At 42.4% G+C, this 22,725-nt stretch overlaps 3 protein-coding genes across 11 annotated transcripts in view; all 3 read left to right on the forward strand.

Moving 5' to 3' along the window:
• Positions 1 to 2,323, forward strand: part of cdh26.1 (cadherin 26, tandem duplicate 1) — a 10,959-nt gene extending 8,636 nt beyond the window's left edge. The window contains exons 16-19 of one of the 2 annotated variants that reach the window (XM_047040003.1): positions 155 to 256; positions 414 to 446; positions 785 to 859; positions 1,253 to 2,323. In XM_047040003.1, the coding sequence (XP_046895959.1) occupies positions 155 to 256; positions 414 to 446; positions 785 to 859; positions 1,253 to 1,462 (420 nt within the window). In that variant the 3' untranslated portion in view covers positions 1,463 to 2,323. The remainder of the gene's footprint in view (positions 1 to 154; positions 257 to 413; positions 447 to 784; positions 860 to 1,252) is intronic. The other variant, XM_047040004.1, reaches the window with a different exon arrangement.
• A 2,585-nt stretch (positions 2,324 to 4,908) lies between these two features.
• LOC124481140 (cadherin-like protein 26) lies at positions 4,909 to 11,454 on the forward strand. The gene is made up of 16 exons (XM_047040955.1): positions 4,909 to 5,081; positions 6,140 to 6,262; positions 6,421 to 6,600; positions 6,724 to 6,871; positions 6,965 to 7,149; positions 7,519 to 7,650; positions 7,744 to 7,926; positions 8,061 to 8,356; positions 8,458 to 8,600; positions 8,707 to 8,931; positions 9,141 to 9,148; positions 9,221 to 9,353; positions 9,551 to 9,669; positions 9,777 to 9,965; positions 10,180 to 10,260; positions 10,389 to 11,454. Exons 1-16 carry the CDS (start codon positions 5,046 to 5,048, stop codon positions 10,593 to 10,595), a joined length of 2,388 nt encoding a protein of 795 aa, XP_046896911.1. The 5' UTR covers positions 4,909 to 5,045; the 3' UTR covers positions 10,596 to 11,454.
• Positions 11,455 to 11,615: 161 nt separating this feature from the next.
• On the forward strand, positions 11,616 to 22,576 carry LOC124481138 (cadherin-like protein 26). Of its 8 annotated transcripts, none has more exons than XM_047040948.1 (17): positions 11,616 to 11,761; positions 15,127 to 15,233; positions 15,366 to 15,596; positions 17,286 to 17,408; positions 17,571 to 17,720; positions 17,857 to 18,001; positions 18,094 to 18,278; positions 18,636 to 18,767; positions 18,866 to 19,048; positions 19,183 to 19,478; positions 19,580 to 19,722; positions 19,829 to 20,053; positions 20,263 to 20,475; positions 20,673 to 20,791; positions 20,899 to 21,087; positions 21,302 to 21,382; positions 21,511 to 22,576. In XM_047040948.1, the coding sequence occupies exons 3-17, from the start codon at positions 15,420 to 15,422 to the stop codon at positions 21,715 to 21,717; spliced, it is 2,568 nt and encodes an 855-aa protein (XP_046896904.1). In that variant the 5' UTR covers positions 11,616 to 11,761; positions 15,127 to 15,233; positions 15,366 to 15,419; the 3' UTR covers positions 21,718 to 22,576. The 8 variants fall into 8 exon arrangements, with proteins under 8 accessions (XP_046896904.1, XP_046896902.1, XP_046896905.1 ...); XM_047040946.1 differs by having other exon boundaries at positions 11,726 to 11,761; positions 14,655 to 15,233; XM_047040953.1 differs by lacking the exon at positions 11,616 to 11,761 and having other exon boundaries at positions 14,101 to 15,233; positions 20,263 to 20,270; positions 20,343 to 20,475.
• Positions 22,577 to 22,725: the final 149 nt, after the last annotated feature.

A 22,725-nucleotide genomic window follows, 5' to 3' on the forward strand; every position in this document is an offset into this window, starting at 1 on the left:
TGCTGTGCTGCACCATGGTTCCATGGTTCCGTTTCTAAACAGTATCTCAGGTGGTCAGAGTGGTGAGAGCTCTAGGTGAGAGAATGGCACTCATGGGCAGCGCACATGGAATAAACACGTCCCTTTGTCACGCCCTTCTCCTGTCTATCTACAGATGGCAACTCAGATTTCCTCTTCGGGAGGTTTCCAATCAGGAACCTTCGAGAGAACAGCTGTGGCCACTGGAACCATGAGGAGCCAGTGGGGGCATGGCACTGTAAGTGACAGATACTCTACATGGCCACCAGGGGGATTCATAACCCTGCTTGTAAAATACCAGTGGTTCCAGTAGTAGACAGCTAACAATAGTGCTGCTGTATGAACGTCGACAGTGATTTTAATGACGATAATAGAAACCCTGTATTTTCTCATAGCAGAACTCAAGCAGGATGTATAGCTCCATCAAGGTAAGTTAAAATGGAAGAAGATGATAGAAACTTCACCCACATTCATTTTTACTGGCAATGCCACAGTCTACCTTACCTAGTATGTAGGTATAGGTGAAGCTCTGTGGCATTGTATTTAACTGCTGATCAAGAGATTGCAAGTTCAAATCCTTCTTTTCATGTCACTTTGAAAGCATTTCAGATGAAAGCGTCTGCGAACTCAATACATTGTTACATGTTGTAACTCACGTGTGTGACCCATTAACAGGATACAGTTAAGCCACACTGTCATGTATTATGCTAACTGACTGTCTGCAGCAAAGACAACATGTATTTTACATGGTTCTTTCTGTCAACAGAGCAACTCTGCACGCTACTCCCACTCCCTCAATCGCAGAGGGGTCCAGATGGTCTCAGCAGAGAACATAGACAAGGTAATCCACCTCTCACCTCTATGTGCGTGTGTGTCTATGGGGATTTCTAAGGGGTCATTTATGGCTCTTTTTTCTACCATGTTGAAGAAAGTTGCACTGAGCGGACACGACTAAAGCATGCTTTGAATACTGTCAGGGAGTCAGATGTCTGAGCGGCTAGTAATTGGAAGGTTACATCGATTCCCTGTTGTGCCAAATGACGTTTTGTCCTTGGGCAAGGCACTTCACCCTACTTGCCTTGGGGGGAATGTCCCTGTATACTTACTGTAAGTCACTCTGGATAAGAGCGTCTGCTAAATGACTAAATGTAAATGTAATGCTGGACAAATACAGAGTTATTTCATTGTGTTCAATTATGTAAGGGTTAACATTGCTGGCTGTGTGCTTCCACAGAGGCTGCACATGATTGGTGATGACTACCCTGCTTACTTGCCTCGTCAGTATATCTATGAAGGGCAGGGAAGCATGTGCACTTCGTTGGATGAGCTGTCGCTAAGCAACCTGGGGGATGATTTAGAGTTTGTGGGAAATCTGGGGCCAAAGTTCAACACCCTTGGAGGCATCTGTCAGCAGGGCATGCAGGGAACAGAAAGCAACTTGTAGATACTAGCCTGGACTGGGATTGGTTTGGCATTGGTTCACATCTGACCTAATAAAGATTACGTTCTTCTGTGGAAAAAGGATTGCCACCTACACATGGGAAGTCATCCAGGACCTCATTTGAATCATAATAAAGGACCAATCAGAAGGCATAAAACTGATGGATGTGGTGCACTGAACAAACTTTCTCATCAAGAAGCTAAGAAGCTCAGGGTGTTTTGCTTTACCTTTATATCCTTAATCCTCTTATAATTCCTTGTAACAACACATCATGGTTTTGGCAAGAGTGGAATCCAAACTGAATGTAAACCTGAAAACTTGGTGGGAGCTTCACTTCACGGGATATTTTCTATATTAAGACATTTTATTTTCTCTGGCAGTTGACGGTTTTGAATTTAATTGATTGCTGTATGACAGTCATTTTATGACACCTATCTCTGGAAAACTTAAAGGGCATGTTACTGTAGATCTTTCAGTGTGTCACTATCCTTTTTATACTCCAGAAGACTTCTCAAACCGTGTATGTAATACTGTATCCCGATTCTTATTATTTATTTTGTTAGAGGTTAAGTATCCTTTGTTTCAACATACTAATGTGAGCTCTTTACAGAAAATGAATAATCAAATTGAGAATATTTTTGGACATGTTCTGCAGATATGCTACAGTGTGAGGTGCTTGTAAAGAGTATTTGATAGTCAGTTTTGCAATGTACTATTCTCTCTTAAGAACCAGAAGCCATTTTTTATACAACAGATATTTGTATAGACCTACAGATGCAATTGCTTTTTCCACTTTTGTAATGTGGAGCATCCTATTATGTTGATACAAAAAAGTCTGAATTAATAAAATGAATAATTTCTAAACTAGGCTCTCTAGAATCATTTGACATCAATCAGGGTAGACAAGGAAGCTGGAGAAACAAACATGGTATAATCTCATTCACAATAACGTCATAGATTAACATATTATAAAGATACTCACAGATTATAATTTGTTTGTCAAAATCTTCTTTACAGAGATGTAGTGAGCTTGTAAAAATATTTGAAAAGTGAAATTCAGTTTTTGGACTGAATGATTGATTACACTCGTTGCTGACTGTAAACTGAACCTTTCATGACTCATATGGTGTGTTGCAACAATAACCTCCAAACAGCAGTTTTATGACAGGCTGCCTTTGATGTTGCTTCACCACACCGCACACAGTAGTAGTAGAACCAATTATTCCTGGGTGGGGGGTGTAGTCCAGGCAGGGGTGGGGGTGTAGTCCAGGCAGGGGTGGGGGTGTAGTCCAGGCAGGGGTGGGGGGTGTAGTCCAGGCAGGGGTGGGGGGTGTAGTCCAGGCAGGGGTGGGGGGTGTAGTCCAGGCAGGGAATGGGAATTTACTTAAAGGGGCAATTGACTGTTTTTTGGGGGTATTTCACACTGTTCCTTAAGGTCTCCGAATGGGGTATGTAACATTGGTTGGGTTGAAAATGGCCCGGGTGCTGTTCTATGCCCTCTTACAGATTGTCTGAAATGTTCCCGGGAAAAAAACACTAGCTTTTCTCCTTTTATGGTATGCTCATTAATATTTAGATAAGCTGCGCGCTGATTGGTTGGTTATCAACGCGTGAAGCTGGGAGCAAAAACGCAACACGGCCAACAGCAGCACTCGCTGAAACACTGAAGTTGGAGACTTGAAATAAAAACGCGCAAATAAATCTATTGTGTCTACACAACACTGTTTTCAACAGATTGACTATATAACATTTGAAATGATAACATTACTTGTTTCCACTTCTGTTGTTGAAGCAAACTGGATTGACTTAGGTGGGTAGAACATTAGGCTACAGCTTAGCAACCAAACGTTGTTGCAATCGTGATTCTACTCGGCTTCAGTTAGCTAGCTAGGCTAGCTCTAGATATCTTGCTGTAAAATAACATGACAAAGATCTGGACAAACATGCATCGTGAATTGTAGATTTTCATTACACAGGTTATTTATTTGAATGAAACACAGTCAGGAACATGAATCAACGTTAGCCCCATTGCCAATAAACTAGGCTAAATTATCACACATTCTATGCTCTTGCGTTAACTAGCAAGCTAAACTTGTTTAACTACATGCCTACAGTCTAGGTGTTACTAGTAACAGTTACTAGCAATGCTAATGTATCCTGTATCTAAAACCTGCCTTTCTCCAGTTCTTTCAAATAGATTATCTAGACAGGCGTTAGCAATAAGCCAGGCTGCAGTTCGTTTTCTGGCTATTTTTCGGAAGCTTCCCTTCTAATGCCGACTACAGCTAGTCTAGCTAGAGTCATTTGATGTGTGTAGAAACGTATTTAGCATTCTACCTGGTATGCTATATACAGGAAACTTTAGCATAGCTAATAACTGTTAGCACAACATCTTACTGTCCTTATAGCTTGCGGTTGCAATGAGCATATGGTTGGAACAGCACCTCTTTCTAGGTTCAGCTTCCTAGCATATCCTGCTTGAAATTGTCCAAGGTTGTCAAAACTGTCTTGGGTGAAATGTTCAGAGCAAATGAATGATTGAGTGTCGAACTTCGCCTGGATCTTCTCATAGACAACAGCAGCCATGCCTGTTGAATGTTTGGCTCCTTGGGAAGACTGTAAGTGTTAGCCTTCCCTGTACAGCCTGGAACACAGCATTTACGACCGTGGTCCATAATCAATATCCTTGTTATAATTCAAAATGTTCTTCTTTGTAATTCCTTATAAGTAGCCTACACAGAGCAGCGCGCAGCTAAACTAGTATCGGAGATAGACGCTACCTCTGGCTGGTCTGGATGTAAATTCTGGGGCGTGACAAAGATACAGACCAGAGCCAATAAGAGGGCGATCACCGGTCCTACGTAGGACCGGTGGCTTTGTTGAAAAGCTAGCGTTTTACAGCCAAATTTTTTCTTTTTGAGATTTGAATAGGAAAGAGGTGTCAATAGACTTTGATATTCACGGTATGTTCAGTTTACCCTCCGAACTGTCGTTTTTCAACAATGACAAGGTAAAATCGGTTTTGCAGTCAATTGCCCCTTTAAAAATGATTGGTGAACTTTTAATAAGTTAACTTTGCTCTGAGCTTTCAGCTCTGACAGTATTATTTACCAAATGTAAACATTCCCTAATAAAATGGCTTTTGAGGCATCAATATATTCATCTATGCTATCTACCATGTGTGTAGCCCAGCATTTCTCTCCACATGGTCAATTTGCAACACTATATCATTTCCCAGTGTAAGGACTGTTAGCACCCCTCCCCCAAAAAACCACTTGAATCATTGCACACTAATGTTACTCAGCATTTTCTATTACCAAAATGGATATTCAAAAAGAATATTCATGCTAGTTTCGGATGTTAAAAGTAGAATGACTAAGCAGTGTTGGTGCAGTTCAAAGGTCTACCCTGAACTTCCAGTGAATATGTGTGGTGTTTATGGCATTGAACCCGCCCACACAGTATTCTAAAAGCCTGCACCTGGAAGCTTGTTCAGTAGTGGCTCAGTAGTGGGTGATTCAGATGTATCTTGGGTCAAAGTAACAGATGCTGTGGACTCAATTATTCTCACTTATCTGGATACAGAATGAATACCATAACCATCAGCTTGTTCGCCACTCTGGTAAGGACCTGATCAGCAGCATCCAAAGCGACACTATCACTGGATCTTTCTTCTTGACAATCCTTTCATTCAACACCCCTTTTTACTTTTGTGTATTTGAGTGTTGAGTGTATTATAACCCATGAAACTGTATTTCATGCTGGTAAGTCTAATTTGATTTATTAAATAAACCAGCATTGACCAGGTTGGAATGGGTAAGCTGCCCATGGGCTTATACTCCATCACGTAGCGAACCTCTGATAACACACTATGTAAGGAACAGTTGCCACCCCATGTATGTTTAGTCTAGGGACGTTTATGTGTTTAGTAGATGGGACACTTTTTTGTTATTTCTTTTTTCTTTGGCACAGTTCATTGTTCCATTGTTATTTCCCTGTGACGATCGTGTTGTAAACATCACTTTTTGGTACACGATTATCGCTTCATTTTCCCTGATGTTAGTCAAAGAGGGTTGTAACAATCAGTGACACAGTTTACCTAGAACTTAATGTAGGCATTGCAATGTTCTGTCAGGTGGGAGTGAAGGATGACAGCATAGACCAATGTTAGCCTACAAATACTTTCTTTGTTCCACATTACTCCGACTACAATGTTATCGGGGTTTCACGTCACAGCTGATTTTTATTTTTCAATGTATATAACAGGAAACAGATTTGCATCATGTATGTGTGTATGTAGGTTTGTGTGTATACATTATTTTGAATTTTTATCTTTCGATGTATTTTTTATTATCTGTGTGCTTTTTATTATCAATGAATTTTATTCATATCAATGTCAATGTGTACTGGAAGCAGCTGTCACCAAGACAAACTCATTGTATGTGTAGTCATACTTGGCAATAAAGTTGATTCTGATTGTGATTCTGATGTCAGTGTTTATTCCATGGCTCTCTGAGAGTTGCTCTAAGTTACATTCATTCCCAGACATCTGGTCATTCACAATAGTGGCCTCTCTCATTTCAGGGGTTATTCTGGAAGGGCCCCTTCATTGCTATGAGGGAGGGAAGACAGTTGGAGACGTTGATCTTGACACTTCTGTTTCTCTGCTTTGTTGTGTAGTGTGTGGGAATCCTCAGTGCGTCCCCCCCTGAGACTCTGGTCCGGAAGAAGAGACACTGGATCATAGATTCGTTTCAGATCACAGAGGAGTATCCTGGTCCTTTCCCTTATTTGCTGGGCAAAGTGAGTACAGACGAAACTGACTCAGTGACTGATGTGTGAACTGCACATTTAGACTCAAGTACAGAACAGTATACACTAACACAGACATCCACATCCTCAGACACACACAAACACACAACACAGACCAAACAACTAAAAGACCATTAGTGTTCTTTCAGATCGAGTTTGAAAAAAAGCAGGTTGAGAAAAAGCAGGATGAGAAAAAGCAGTTTGCAGTTTTTTTCAATCTACAAGGCAAGGGAGTAACAGAGGAGCCAAAAGGAACCTTGACCATCGACACACATGGTGAAATTTGGGTTCATAAGAAGATAGACTACGAGAAGCATAAACAACTGAATGTGAGAGGAATTCTTAATTAATGTCAGAAGTAAAGTGTCGTATTTAGGTGGATTATATTTAATAAATAGCCATTTATAAAATCATTTTAGTAAATCATTCCTTCTTCATCTCTTTATTTCCAGCTCATATTTGAGGCCTATGTCCTAGAAAACAACAATGTTGTGACCACCAGACTAGGGGTGGAGGTGGAGGTGATGGACATCAATGACAATACTCCTAGATTTGAAAAGGAAACTTATACTGTCAACCTGAAGGAGTCCGCATCACAGAGTACAAGACATCACTCTCAGCAAGACACACACATTTAACGCTTTTTCAAAAGAAATCTGTATTTATACCTGTTTTACCCTCTCTTGTCACCAGATACATTTCTAACTGGGGTTCTAGCATCAGATAAGGATAAATACATGACCAACAATGGCACACTTGACCTCAGGATTGTTTCTGTCAGCCCATTGCCAATTGACCTGGAGTTCTACATCGAGCAGAGTGGCCCAGGGAACCATCGAGTTGGAATAATCCAGTTTAAAGGATGTCTTGACCATGAGGTGAGAGGGCACTCTAATTTAGTCAACGTCCAGTCTTAATCCCACTCATTCACACAAATCCTCAATGTGAGAATGTTTGTCGTACGTTTTAAAGTGTCACAGGTGTAGTCGCAGGTGTTTTTGCAGGTGTTTTCACAGGTGTAATCACCAGTGTAAGACCGGTCAGTATAGCTTACTTCTTCTCGATTTTGGCCACAAAGGGTTAAAAAACATACGTTAACGAGCTACGTCACCAAAAGCTAGGTCTTTGATGGGATAAGCAATGTTTATCCTGATGAGTGATTTTAACCAACTCAGTTACACATGGAAACGTAAATATTTAGAATAGGTTCGTGTTATACCTTGAATGATACATGTCTTCCCCCACAGAAAGCAGAAAAATACACCATCCTGGTGGAGGCCAAGGACCGCGGAGAGAAGGTTCAGCTCTCCAGCATCTCCACCGTCATTATAAACATAGAGGATGGAAACAACCACCTGCCTGTCTTCACAGGACAAACAGTGAGCTCTCCCCTTCTCCTGCTCTTGTTGTCGAAATGTGCATGGCCTTTCTCTGTGACAAACAGAGCTTTTGTATTTGCCATGGTTTTCAAGGGCTCAGGAAGAGTGAAGGAGGGGGATGAGAAAGTACCAGTTTTACGAATGCAAGTTTCAGACCAGGACACTCCAGGTACAGATGCATGGAGGGCGGTGTACACCATCCATGTAGACAAAGGCAACCACTTCAGAATCACCACTGACCCACAGAGCAATGAAGGAGTCCTGTTTGTTGATAGGGTTTGTTCCTTATTTTGAGCTAGATATGACTGTGGTACCCAATTTCAGTGGAAACACATCAATGCAAATCACATTAAAGTACTTGGATATAAATCTTGCTTTATTCAATAACGCTTTATTCCCTACTCTGACAGGCCCTGGACTATGAGAAGGGATCTCTGAGGAACCTCTCTGTCAGTGTGACAAACATGGTGCCCTACCACACTTGTCAGGTCAAAGGTCGTCCTGACAAAGGTTTATGGGATGTGGTTACCACTGGAGATGTCCCAGCCATCCGCCAGGTGGTGGTGACCGTGGAGGATGTAAATGAGCCTCCTTTCTTCACTCCTGATGTCAAAAACATTACGGTGGATGAGAACATGCCGGTAGGATTGAGTCTGGAGGTGTTCACAGCCAAAGACCTGGACCACAACTACGACAACACCTTGCTGTGAGCCTCTTTCTTATTTACTGTTATCATGCACTGTGATGGGGCAAACTCACTGAAAGCAATGCTGGTACAGCCCCACATATGTATTGTATCCATCATAGGTACATGAAGGGAGAGGACCTAAATGAGTGGGTCAAAGTGGATTCAAAGTCTGGAACCATAACCACAGCCAAGATATTAGACAGAGAGGCCCCCAACATCATCAATGGTCACTACAAAGTGACTCTCTACGCTGTTGACTCAGGCAAGTAACAGACAATACAAAATCTTTGAACATAACTAGTTTTATACATCCAGTAAGACTATAAAATGAAGCATATCATCTGAGATTGAGGTGTTGTGATTGACAGGTAAGCCACCCATGACTGGAACTGGAACCCTCAACATCCACCTAAATGACCAGAATGATAATACGCCTTTTCTGGAGAGGACGAGCATGGACATGTGTCTGTCAGACCAGGCCTCTGTTACCAACATCACTGCCTTGGATCTGGATGGAGACCCCTACAGTGGGCCCTTCCACTTCCAGCTTGAGGGGGATGTCAAGGACAAGTGGAAGCTTGAACCCAACAATGGTGAGGCCCTCCTCTGAAACCTCCTACTAGCTACATATGTCTCATTCACAACAGTAGAGACAACATGCTATTAACTGCCCTGCTATGGTACTGATGGAGGTCTTATAGGAGCTCTGTAGAAGTCCTCCTTCGTAATTTGTCCTCTCATCCTCTCTCTTTGTCTTTGGCGATCTCTCTCTCTTCCTCTCTCCCTCCTTCCTCCTGTGCAGGCTACACGGTGAGCTTAGTGAAGGAGGCCACAGTGCATGCTGGGTATCATGAGCTGAAGCTAAGGGTCTTTGATCTACAGGGACAGCAAGCTGTGCACAACCTGTCAGTCACTGTGTGTGAGTGCTCCCAAATACAACACTGTGACCTCCGCAGTGCCACACAGCTGGGAGGTGGGACAGCCATCGGGATACTCTTGGCCCTCCTGCTGCTGGGTAGGTAGCAGACACAACAAACTGGTTGTGGTCTGGTCTTTACATTGAGCCATTCCCTGAATGACTGACACTTGACAGGCTGAACTGCTACATAGAGATCCTACCCGCAGATCTTTTATCTACTGTACCACCGGTGTTAATACAGGAAAGAGATATTGTGTCACTCCTGCTTTACTGTTCTTTGTTGTTCTCCCCAGTAGGCGTCCTGCTGCTTGCCCTCATGCTGTCCTGTGAGGGTGAGATGAGGCCCATCCTAGAAGAAAGCTCAGGCAACATAATGAAATCATACATTGAAACACCAGGAAGTGACTGTGTGGTAAGGCCATGCTCTGACCATCACCCAGTGTGGAATGTGATAGGCACAGATAGAATATGTTCTCCATGACACGCAGCATTAAGGGATATTGAAAATTGTGTTGTTAGGTACCCCTCCTTCCTCTGCAAATCCCTGCAATAACAGCAGTGACTCAAGACAATTATGAAAAACGTACGGCAGCGGGAGCTGAGCTGGGGTCTCAGAGCTCAAATCTGCTTAGGGATTCAGTGTACCAACCAGGTCTAGGAAGACAACAAGGCTCCTTCCACTGGGTACAGTCAACTACATTGAACCAAGTTAGTATGTACTTTTATTTAGGGTTGTCCTATTCACTTCTTATTATACCTGTTACATTCAACAAAACAGACCACTGGTCCAGTTATGTACTGAATGTACTGTACGTATAATCTGGAGTTTTTGTAAACAATTTTCATCCATTTTAATGTTGTTTTACTAACACTGACTTTGAGCAAGAGCTTTGCATATTACTGACATGTTTTTCCCCACAAGAGTATGAGTATAAGAAGTAAATATTGGTCTGAGGATTCTTATCTGGACAAATATGATGCTCTGCTCCCTGTACTCCACAAGGTAAGTAAACTTACGTACTTAGTGCTAATCAGTAAAACATCAAAAAAGGGGAGACTATTTCCTCCACTATGTAGGCTAAAAACGATTTTCTGCACCTTGCTTCCCACACCTCTTCTCCCTCACTACAGAAGACGTACAGACTCCAGATGCAAGGGAATGAGCTGGGTGACTACTCCCCCCACCCCTATGCAGAAGAGGGGGACCCAGAGACCAGCTCCCAGCTGGATGCCATCTCCATCCCTGAGAGCCCCTTTAACACAGACATGCTGCTACACCTAGGGCCCAGGTTCAACACCCTGGCCTCTCTTTGCACGACTAAGCTCAACTCATCCTGAACTGCCCTCTCCTTGCTCTCTGCTCTCTCTCTTTGGATGCATCTTAGCCGTGTTGTACGCTAGAAACTGTAGGCTATTGGATGTTATTGAGCTTTATGTTCAACATAAACATTAATCAGTAAAACTGATGACTGTTAACCCTGTGAAGCCTGACATATCAACTAATATCCCGAAAATGCTGTTGTTTTGTTATTATAGTGTTTATTGGACCTTTAGTCAAAACATTTTTTTTTATGCTGGATAAAATGGATAGAGATCAAGTGACTACTGAGTGAGTGACTACTAAGGTGGTCTTATTGTTCTGTGGCATTTGGCAGGTGACCGATACCACAAACCAAAGATGTATGTACAGGAATTGGCATATAAGTAACTTGTTAAAAAGTTGTTGTTGATTATGTAGTGTTTTCTTAAGGCAGCTTTTTTGTCTTAAAAAGCCGTATAAAATGTCAATAACGTCTTACACATTGTACGACCAGAGATAGTGCTTAGCGGCAAGCTCTTATCACTTTTTTTTTTTTCTCGAGGCATCGACAGGTTATTCTCTCCCTGTAAATACCCATGCTAGAAAGAGTTTTGGCTTGCTAATGTTGTTGCTAATGTTGCTAATGCTCTGACATTCTGGTTCCGCTTGTAGGGTGACCAGACGTCCTCTTTACCCGGACATGTCCTCTTTTCGAGACCTAAAAAATGCGTCCGGTAGGGATTCCAAAAACTTCGGTGATTTTATGTCGTCGGATGTTTGTGTTTCTCTGGGACTTTCACAAACCAATTATTACACAGACATCCCAGAGAATGTCTAATAAAGAGAACTCCCACTTCCGGGAAACTTCCGGGTTCTGAACTGGTTGCAGTTCCACTCAAGTTCCATATGAGGGCGCTACGGGCGAGTGCAGAATGAAGGAGGTCTATGGAGCTATACCCCTCAAAATCCACTTTTCTCAGGATGTAATTTTTTGTCTGGTAATTTGAATTCTGAAATCAAAAGGGGAGGCAAAAAAAATACACACCACTGGGTGTTAGATTTTTTTTAAAGTCGCCTTTCTGTTCTAGAAAGCCTTTGAAAATTGCATTGACGTCACACACATCGTACGACCAGAGCTACTGCTTGACGGCAAGCTCTGGTTACTTCCACTTTACTCTCGAGGCATCGACAACACAGCTGACAGGTTAGGCTCTCCCTGTCAATACACATGCTAGAAAGAGTTTTGGCTTGCTAATGTTGTTGCTAATGTTGCTAATGCTCTGAAATTCTGGTTCTGCTTCGGATGCCATCAAGCGGGATCTCTGGTCGTAGTCAGTCCTTCACTAACCAATCAGCATTTGTTAGCAGAATGCTAGCGTGTTATGGGCCATAACGACTTACCATGTAAAAAATCGAAAGGACATAAGTACGCGTTCATTCAACTCTTGACCTGTAATCTATGTTGAACATGCAAAAACTACAATCAAATCTGAGATTTATCAACAACAATCAGGCGAAAGAGACAAATTTAACCGTTTAGCTCCATTCATTTTGAACTCGACCGCGATCACTCCCAGTGGAACTCTGGTGGAACTGCAACAGAATTCGGTACAATGGGGAATAATAGGGAGTGGGCAGGCTCTCCTTAAACAGGCTCTGGACATCCCAAGTCTCCCGGAAGTTAGCGGCTTCCGGACACCCGCAAATGCCATACAATGAAATCCCCGGAAATCGGGGAGACAGGGGGGGTACATCATGCGTGCGGATTGTGTCCCAGGGAGGGGGGGGGGGGGGGGGGGGGGGGGGTCTCTGCAGGTTGGGACGTCTGATTGTGCCCTTAAATTTTAGAGAGTGTATCTCCCTTACGTTCCATTTGTGTCATTTCACATGTGACATTTGTATGCATTCACATGGTCATGGCGAGCAATAAAATATGTCACCCTACTTAACCAGTGGATTCGGTTTTTGGCCGATCCCCAAAAATCTGGATACAGATAGCAAGACGACATTGAATCAATATTGATTTTCCATCTAAATCATCAGAATGTTTGAGATTGAAATCTCAATGCTAAATAAACGTTGAATCACTATTGCAATATCGATGAAACACAGGATACATTGGAACAACATTGATTTATAGTTGTCCTGATTAATTGATTAAACATCGATTTGTAGTTGACCGGGAACAATGATTGAAAAGTCATTGAATTATAGTTGACCGGGAAATACGATCGAAAGGTCATTGAGTTATAGTTGACCGGGAAATATGATCAAAAAGTAATTGAGTTATAGTTGACCGGGAAATATGATCGAAAGGTCATTGAGTTATAGTTGACCGGGAAATATGATCGAAAGGTCATTGAGTTATAGTTGACCGGGAGACCATCGTTTGGTAAATCAACGTCAGATGAACTTGTTCTTCTCATTTGTGGATCCACATCAGGTAAGCAGAATATTGATTTAATGTGAAATTGTACCAAATGTAATATTTGCAGACGTTTATCGTTAATTTACATTGTCTATATTAAATTCAGTCATAGTCAAGTTTCCATCAATATTGTATTTATTGAATGTGTATAGCCAATTTACCAACTCTGTACTGGTAGGCTACTGTAGCTAGCTAGTGCTAATGGCTAGAGCTTTTTCTAGTCCCTCGTCAGAAATGTGGATATAAAAAAAACGTGTACTTAAATAGGTAGATACATACCAAGCTCAAAACATTCCGGCTTAAAAAATCCAATGGTTATGTCGGGAATCGTCATTTTCTCAATTTGGTAGAGCTATAGCCTAGACCAGGGGTGTCGAGCTCCGGTCCTCGAGGGCCGCTGTCCTGCATGTTTTAGATGTTTCCCTGATCCAGCTCACCTGATTCGAATGAATGGTCGTTATAACAACCCTTTTAATTGAATCAGGTGTGTTGGAGCAGGGAAACATCTAAAACATGCAGGACAGCGGCCCTCGAGGACCGGAGTTCGACACCCCTGGCCTAGACTGTGTTAACGTATAGAGCTAGGCTAGTCTACCGGCGTGATCGACAGCCCAGTCACTTTCAATAGAGAAATGTCAAGTTTGACGCTGCACAATACAATTATGAAAAACTACACGTTGTTAGTTTGAAATAGTGGTTTAGATATATCAATGTAGGAGGCTACTTTTCTTAGTTGCTGTGGCAAATCTTTAACAAATGAACGTAAGAAACGGTCGTAACTGTAATGGGGTGGAACGTTGGAAAGTTTGACTGCAGACTTGATTACACAGAGAACATTCATCAGCAAAAAAAATCACAACTGAAAGTTATAACTTTGTGTTTGTTTGTATGTTTTCTATTTTAGATGCCCCAACTCAGCAAATGGGGACAGGAATCTCAGAATTGGCATTTGTCCAGGCCACACCAAAATGACTGCGCTATGCCCCAGACAGTGGGGCTGGACGCCAAACAGAGCAGGAGTGAAAGTTTTTTTTTTTTTTTTTTTTTTTTTACAAATAAATATTTTTACTAACAAAAATGGTATTTTTTCATTTATATATCACATAAACCTAATGTGTAGGATAGCCTTCATAACATTTATCCTGTCTGTTAGCAGGACAGTTTCACCTACGCTTTCTGTGATATATCGATTGAAATACCATTGAAGTCATGTTGATCTATAGTTAGGTTATGATTACAACGTTGTTTCAATAGTAATATTGGTGGAAATACCATTGATATCGCATTGATTCTGCGTTGTGATTTCAACGTTGTTTCAATATTAAATAAGGGTGCGAAATGATGTTGAATCAACAGACAAACATGGTATCATCTCATTCACAATAACTTCATAGATTAACATAATATAAAGATACTGACAGATTATAATTTGTTTGTCAAAATTGTCACGGCCCCGCCCCCCTGAGTTTGTTTCCATTACACACCTGCTCCTGATCATCATTATCACACACTACTTAACCTATGGCCTGACATCCAGTCCCTGCCGGATCGTTAGACGTACCTGTACGTTGTGCTTTAGTGCCTGTATTCAAAAGATACCACATCCTGTTCGCTTTGCAAGTATTCCCTTATTCACTTTTCTGACCGGACTCCTGCTCCTCTGTTTCAGCCACTGCACCCTGGAACCCGTTCACTCCCTCTAGCCACCCTCACCACCGACCTGCACGTTTGAACCCACCATCTCCTGTACCCACCTGTCACCAATAAACACTTTTTGTTTCACCACCTACCAGTCCCGGTCTGCATTTGAGTCCCATCAATGGGATTTGTGACAAAAATATAATTTACCAGAGATGTAATGAGTTTGTAACAAATATTTGAAATGTATAATTCTAGTCTTTAAACTCACAGAAAGAAACACAGGAAGATGATGATGACACATCATCTTCCTGTGTCACAAGTTCAGACAAGAATGAGGGGTGAAGTGTAGGCATGGAGGAATAAAGTTGAACTGTCTACGCACTACCAGGTGGAAAAACCTGCTGCGCAACCTGTTTGTACTTGTCATTATAATTCATTGGAATTCCCTCAAACGTGATGGGTGAACTTTTAACAAGTTAACCCGTGGGAGTTATCTCCAGGTACAGATGCATGGAGGGCGGTGTACACCATCCATGGAGACACAGGCAACCACTTCAGAATCACCACTGACCCACAGAGCAATGAAGGAGTCCTGTTTGTTGATAGGGTTTGTTCCTTATTATGAGCTAGATATGACTGTGGTACCCAATTTGTCAATAGAAACACATAAATGCAAATCACATTTAATGACTTTTATTTAAATCTTCATTCAATGATGCTTTATTCCCTACTCTGACAGGCCCTGGACTATGAGAAGGGATCTCTGAGGAACCTCTCTGTCAGTGTGACAAACATGGTGCCCTACCACACTTGTCGGGTCAAAAGGCGTCCTGACAAAGGTTTATGGGATGTGGTTACCACTGGAGATGTCCCAGCCATCCGCCAGATGGTGGTGACCGTGGAGGATGTAAATGAGCCTCCTTTCTTCACTCCTGATGTCAAAAACATTACGGTGGATGAGAACATGCCGGTAGGATTGAGTCTGGAGGTGTTCACAGCCAAAGACCTGGACCACAACTAGTGGTTTAACAAGTTAACTTTGCTTTGAGCTTTCAGCTCAGACTTTATTGTTTACCAAATGTAAACACTCCCTAATGAAATGGCTTTCGAGGCATCAATATAATAATCTATGATAATTGCCATGTGTGTAATAGCCCAGCATTTCTCTCCACATGGTCAATTTGCAACACTATATCATTTCCCAGTGTTAGGACTGCATCACCTTAATGTGCACCTTAATTGCACACTAATGTTACTCTGCATTTTTTATTACCAAAATGGATATTCATGCTAGTTTCAGATGTGTGAATGAGTAAGCAGTGTTGGCACAATCTAAAGATCTACCCAGAGCTTCCAGTGAAAATGTGTGGTGTTGAACCCGTGTAATTGAACCCGCCCACACAGTATTTTAAAAGCCTGCACCTGGAAGCTTGTTCAGTAGTGGCTCAGTAGTGGGTGATTCAGATGTATCTTGGGTCAAAGTAACAGATGCTGTGGACTCAATTATTCTCACTTATCTGGATACAGAATGAATACCATAACCATCAGCTTGTTCGCCACTCTGGTAAGGACCTGATCAGCAGCATCCAAAGCGACACTATCACTGGATCTTTCTTCTTGACAATCCTTTCATTCAACACCCCTTTTTACTTTTGTGTATTTGAGTGTTGAGTGTATTATAACCCATGAAACTGTATTTCATGCTGGTAAGTCTAATTTGATTTATTAAATAAACCAGCATTGACCAGGTTGGAATGGGTAAGCTGCCCATGGGCTTATACTCCATCACGTAGCGAACCTCTGATAACACACTATGTAAGGAACAGTTGCCACCCCATGTATGTTTAGTCTAGGGACGTTTATGTGTTTAGTAGATGGGACACTTTTTTGTTATTTCTTTTTTCTTTGGCACAGTTCATTGTTCCATTGTTATTTCCCTGTGACGATCGTGTTGTAAACATCACTTTTTGGTACACGATTATCGCTTCATTTTCCCCGCACCACCATTCCCTCCATGTTAGTCAAAGGGGGTTATAACAATCAGTGACAAAGTTTACCTAAGGACTTAATGCAGGCATTGCAATGTTCTGTCAGGTGGGAGTGATGGATGACAGCACAGACCAATGTTACCCAACAAATACTTTCTTTGTTCCACGTTAAAACAACTACAGTGTCATCAGGGTTTCATGTCACAGCAGATTTGTATTTTTGTACATAACAGGAAACAGATTTGCATCATGTATGTGTGCATGTAGGTTTGTGTGTATGTGTGTGCACATACTTTTGAAGTTTTTCTATCTCTGTTTTTTTTATTATCTCTGTGCTTTTTATTATCTATGTATTTGTATTCATATCTGTCTGTGTACTGGAAGCAGCTGTCACCAAGACAAACTCCTTGTATGTGTAGTCATACTTGGCAATACAGTTGATTCTGATTGTGATTCTGATGTCAGTAGGTGACAAGCATGTCCGTGTTTATTCCATGGTTCTCTGAGAGTTGCTCTAAGTTACATTCATTCCCAGACATCTGGTCAATTCACAATAGTGGCCTCTCTCATTTCAGGGGTTATTCTGGAAGGGCCCCTTTATTGCTATGAGGGAGGGAAGACAGTTGGAGACGTTGATCTTGACACGTCTGTTTCTCTGCTGTGTTGTGTAGTGTGTGGGAATCCTCAGTGCGTCCCCCCCTGAGACTCTGGTCCGGAAGAAGAGACACTGGATCATAGATTCGTTTCAGATCACAGAGGAGTATCCTGGTCCTTTCCCTTATTTGCTGGGCAAAGTGAGTACAGACGAAACTGACTCAGTGACTGATGTGTGAACTGCACATTTAGACTCAAGTACAGAACAGTATACACTAACACAGACATCCACAGACACACACAAACACAAAAACAAACAACACTGACAAAACGAAACTAAAAGACCATTTGGGTTCTTTCAGATCAAGGTTGAGAAAAATGTCTCGATTGGTTTCAATCTACAAGGTCAGGGAGTAACGGAGGATCCAAAAGAAACCTTGACCATCGACACACACACAGGTGAAATTTGGGTTAATAAGAAGATAGACTACGAGAAGCATCAAAAACTGATGGTGAGAGGAATTCTTTATTAATGTCAGAAGTAAAGTGTGGTATTGACAATGGGTAGTATTTACGTGGATTATATTTAATGAATGGCAATTTATTGCATTATTTTATCTTTATTCTTCTTCATCTCTTTAATTCCAGGTCACATTCGAGGCCAAAAACTTACAAAACAATGTTGTGGACACCAGACTAGGGGTGGAAGTGGAGGTGATGGACATCAATGACAATGCTCCTAGATTTGAAAAGGAAACTTATACTGTCAACCTAAAGGAGTCCGCATCTCAGAGTACAAGACATCACTCTCAGCAAGACACACACATTTAACGCTTTTTCAAAAGAAATCTGTATTTACACCTGTTCTGCCCTTCTTGTCACCAGATACATTTCTAACTGGGGTTCTAGCATCAGATAAGGATAAATACATGACCAACAATGGCACACTTGACCTCAGGATTGTTTCTGTCAGCCCACTGCCAATTGACCTGGAGTTCTACATCGAGCAGAGTGGCCCAGGGAACCATCGAGTTGGAATAATCCAGTTTAAAGGATGTCTTGACCATGAGGTGAGAGGGCACTCTAATTTAGTCAACTTCCAGTCTTAATCCCACTCATTCACACAAATCCTCAATGTGAGAATGTTTGTCGTACGTTTTAAAGTGTCACAGGTGTAGTCGCAGGTGTTTTCACAGGTGTAATCACCAGTGTAGGACCGGTCAGTATAGCTTACTTCTTCTCGATTTTGGCCACAAAGGGTTAAAAAACATATGTTAACGAGCTACGTCACCAAAAGCTAGGTCTTTGATGGGATAAGCAATGTTTATCCTGATGAGTGAGTTAAACCAACTCAGTTACACATGGAAACGTAAATATTTAGAATAGGTTCGTGTTATACCTTGAATGATACATGTCTTCCCCCACAGAAAGCAGAAAAATACACCATCCTGGTGGAGGCCAAGGACCGCGGAGAGAAGGTTCAGCTCTCCAGCATCTCCACCGTCATTATAAACATAGAGGATGGAAACAACCACCTGCCTGTCTTCACAGGACAAACAGTGAGCTCTCCTCTCCCCTTCTCCTGCTCTTGTTTTCGAAATGTGCATGGCCTTTCTCTGTGACAAACAGAGCTTTTGTATTTGCCATGGTTTTCAAGGGCTCAGGAAGAGTGAAGGAGGGGGATGAGAAAGTACCAGTTTTACGAATGCAAGTTTCAGACCAGGACACTCCAGGTACAGATGCATGGAGGGCGGTGTACACCATCCATGGAGACAAAGGCAACCACTTCAGAATCACCACTGACCCACAGAGCAATGAAGGAGTCCTGTTTGTTGATAGGGTTTGTTCCTTATTTTGAGCTAGATATGACTGTGGTACCCAATTTCAGTGGAAACACATCAATGCAAATCACATTAAAGTACTTGGATATAAATCTTACTTTATTCAATAACGCTTTATTCCCTACTCTGACAGGCCCTGGACTATGAGAAGGGATCTCTGAGGAACCTCTCTGTCAGTGTGACAAACATGGTGCCCTACCACACTTGTCAGGTCAAAGGTCGTCCTGACAAAGGTTTATGGGATGTGGTTACCACTGGAGATGTCCCAGCCATCCGCCAGGTGGTGGTGACCGTGGAGGATGTAAATGAGCCTCCTTTCTTCACACCTGATGTCAAAAACATTACGGTGGATGAGAACATGCCGGTAGGATTGAGTCTGGAGGTGTTCACAGCCAAAGACCTGGACCACAACTACGACAACACCTTGCTGTGAGCCTCTTTCTTATTTACTGTTATCATGCACTGTGATGGGGCAAACTCACTGAAAGCAATGCTGGTACAGCCCCACATATGTATTGTATCTATCATAGGTACATGAAGGGAGAGGACCTAAATGAGTGGGTCAAAGTGGATTCAAAGTCTGGAACCATAACCACAGCCAAGATATTAGACAGAGAGGCCCCCAACATCATCAATGGTCACTACAAAGTGACTCTCTACGCTGTTGACTCAGGCAAGTAACAGACAATACAAAATCTTTGAACATAACTAGTTTTATACATCCAGTAAGACTATAAAATGAAGCATATCATCTGAGATTGAGGTGTTGTGATTGACAGGTAAGCCACCCATGACTGGAACTGGAACCCTCAACATCCACCTAAATGACCAGAATGATAATACGCCTTTTCTGGAGAGGACGAGCATGGACATGTGTCTGTCAGACCAGGCCTCTGTTACCAACATCACTGCCTTGGATCTGGATGGAGACCCCTACAGTGGGCCCTTCCACTTCCAGCTTGAGGGGGATGTCAAGGACAAGTGGAAGCTTGAACCCAACAATGGTGAGGCCCTCCTCTGAAACCTCCTACTAGCTACATATGTCTCATTCACAACAGTAGAGACAACATGCTATTAACTGCCCTGCTATGGTACTGATGGAGGTCTTATAGGAGCTCTGTAGAAGTCCTCCTTCGTAATTTGTCCTCTCATCCTCTCTCTTTGTCTTTGGCGATCTCTCTCTCTTCCTCTCTCCCTCCTTCCTCCTGTGCAGGCTACACGGTGAGCTTAGTGAAGGAGGCCACAGTGCATGCTGGGTATCATGAGCTGAAGCTAAGGGTCTTTGATCTACAGGGACAGCAAGCTGTGCACAACCTGTCAGTCACTGTGTGTGAGTGCTCCCAAATACAACACTGTGACCTCCGCAGTGCCACACAGCTGGGAGGTGGGACAGCCATCGGGATACTCTTGGCCCTCCTGCTGCTGGGTAGGTAGCAGACACAACAAACTGGTTGTGGTCTGGTCTTTACATTGAGCCATTCCCTGAATGACTGACACTTGACAGGCTGAACTGCTACATAGAGATCCTACCCGCAGATCTTTTATCTACTGTACCACCGGTGTTAATACAGGAAAGAGATATTGTGTCACTCCTGCTTTACTGTTCTTTGTTGTTCTCCCCAGTAGGCGTCCTGCTGCTTGCCCTCATGCTGTCCTGTGAGGGTGAGATGAGGCCCATCCTAGAAGAAAGCTCAGGCAACATAATGAAATCATACATTGAAACACCAGGAAGTGACTGTGTGGTAAGGCCATGCTCTGACCATCACCCAGTGTGGAATGTGATAGGCACAGATAGAATATGTTCTCCATGACACGCAGCATTAAGGGATATTGAAAATTGTGTTGTTAGGTACCCCTCCTTCCTCTGCAAATCCCTGCAATAACAGCAGTGACTCAAGACAATTATGAAAAACGTACGGCAGCGGGAGCTGAGCTGGGGTCTCAGAGCTCAAATCTGCTTAGGGATTCAGTGTACCAACCAGGTCTAGGAAGACAACAAGGCTCCTTCCACTGGGTACAGTCAACTACATTGAACCAAGTTAGTATGTACTTTTATTTAGGGTTGTCCTATTCACTTCTTATTATACCTGTTACATTCAACAAAACAGACCACTGGTCCAGTTATGTACTGAATGTACTGTACGTATAATCTGGAGTTTTTGTAAACAATTTTCATCCATTTTAATGTTGTTTTACTAACACTGACTTTGAGCAAGAGCTTTGCATATTACTGACATGTTTTTCCCCACAAGAGTATGAGTATAAGAAGTAAATATTGGTCTGAGGATTCTTATCTGGACAAATATGATGCTCTGCTCCCTGTACTCCACAAGGTAAGTAAACTTACGTACTTAGTGCTAATCAGTAAAACATCAAAAAAGGGGAGACTATTTCCTCCACTATGTAGGCTAAAAACGATTTTCTGCACCTTGCTTCCCACACCTCTTCTCCCTCACTACAGAAGACGTACAGACTCCAGATGCAAGGGAATGAGCTGGGTGACTACTCCCCCCACCCCTATGCAGAAGAGGGGGACCCAGAGACCAGCTCCCAGCTGGATGCCATCTCCATCCCTGAGAGCCCCTTTAACACAGACATGCTGCTACACCTAGGGCCCAGGTTCAACACCCTGGCCTCTCTTTGCACGACTAAGCTCAACTCATCCTGAACTGCCCTCTCCTTGCTCTCTGCTCTCTCTCTTTGGATGCATCTTAGCCGTGTTGTACGCTAGAAACTGTAGGCTATTGGATGTTATTGAGCTTTATGTTCAACATAAACATTAATCAGTAAAACTGATGACTGTTAACCCTGTGAAGCCTGACATATCAACTAATATCCCGAAAATGCTGTTGTTTTGTTATTATAGTGTTTATTGGACCTTTAGTCAAAACATTTTTTTTTATGCTGGATAAAATGGATAGAGATCAAGTGACTACTGAGTGAGTGACTACTAAGGTGGTCTTATTGTTCTGTGGCATTTGGCAGGTGACCGATACCACAAACCAAAGATGTATGTACAGGAATTGGCATATAAGTAACTTGTTAAAAAGTTGTTGTTGATTATGTAGTGTTTTCTTAAGGCAGCTTTTTTGTCTTAAAAAGCCGTATAAAATGTCAATAACGTCTTACACATTGTACGACCAGAGATAGTGCTTAGCGGCAAGCTCTTATCACTTTTTTTTTTTTCTCGAGGCATCGACAGGTTATTCTCTCCCTGTAAATACCCATGCTAGAAAGAGTTTTGGCTTGCTAATGTTGTTGCTAATGTTGCTAATGCTCTGACATTCTGGTTCCGCTTGTAGGGTGACCAGACGTCCTCTTTACCCGGACATGTCCTCTTTTCGAGACCTAAAAAATGCGTCCGGTAGGGATTCCAAAAACTTCGGTGATTTTATGTCGTCGGATGTTTGTGTTTCTCTGGGACTTTCACAAACCAATTATTACACAGACATCCCAGAGAATGTCTAATAAAGAGAACTCCCACTTCCGGGAAACTTCCGGGTTCTGAACTGGTTGCAGTTCCACTCAAGTTCCATATGAGGGCGCTACGGGCGAGTGCAGAATGAAGGAGGTCTATGGAGCTATACCCCTCAAAATCCACTTTTCTCAGGATGTAATTTTTTGTCTGGTAATTTGAATTCTGAAATCAAAAGGGGAGGCAAAAAAAATACACACC

The sequence above is a fragment of the Hypomesus transpacificus genome, chromosome 18 (assembly GCF_021917145.1).
Source record: "Hypomesus transpacificus isolate Combined female chromosome 18, fHypTra1, whole genome shotgun sequence".
NCBI classification, from domain to species: domain Eukaryota; kingdom Metazoa; phylum Chordata; class Actinopteri; order Osmeriformes; family Osmeridae; genus Hypomesus; species Hypomesus transpacificus.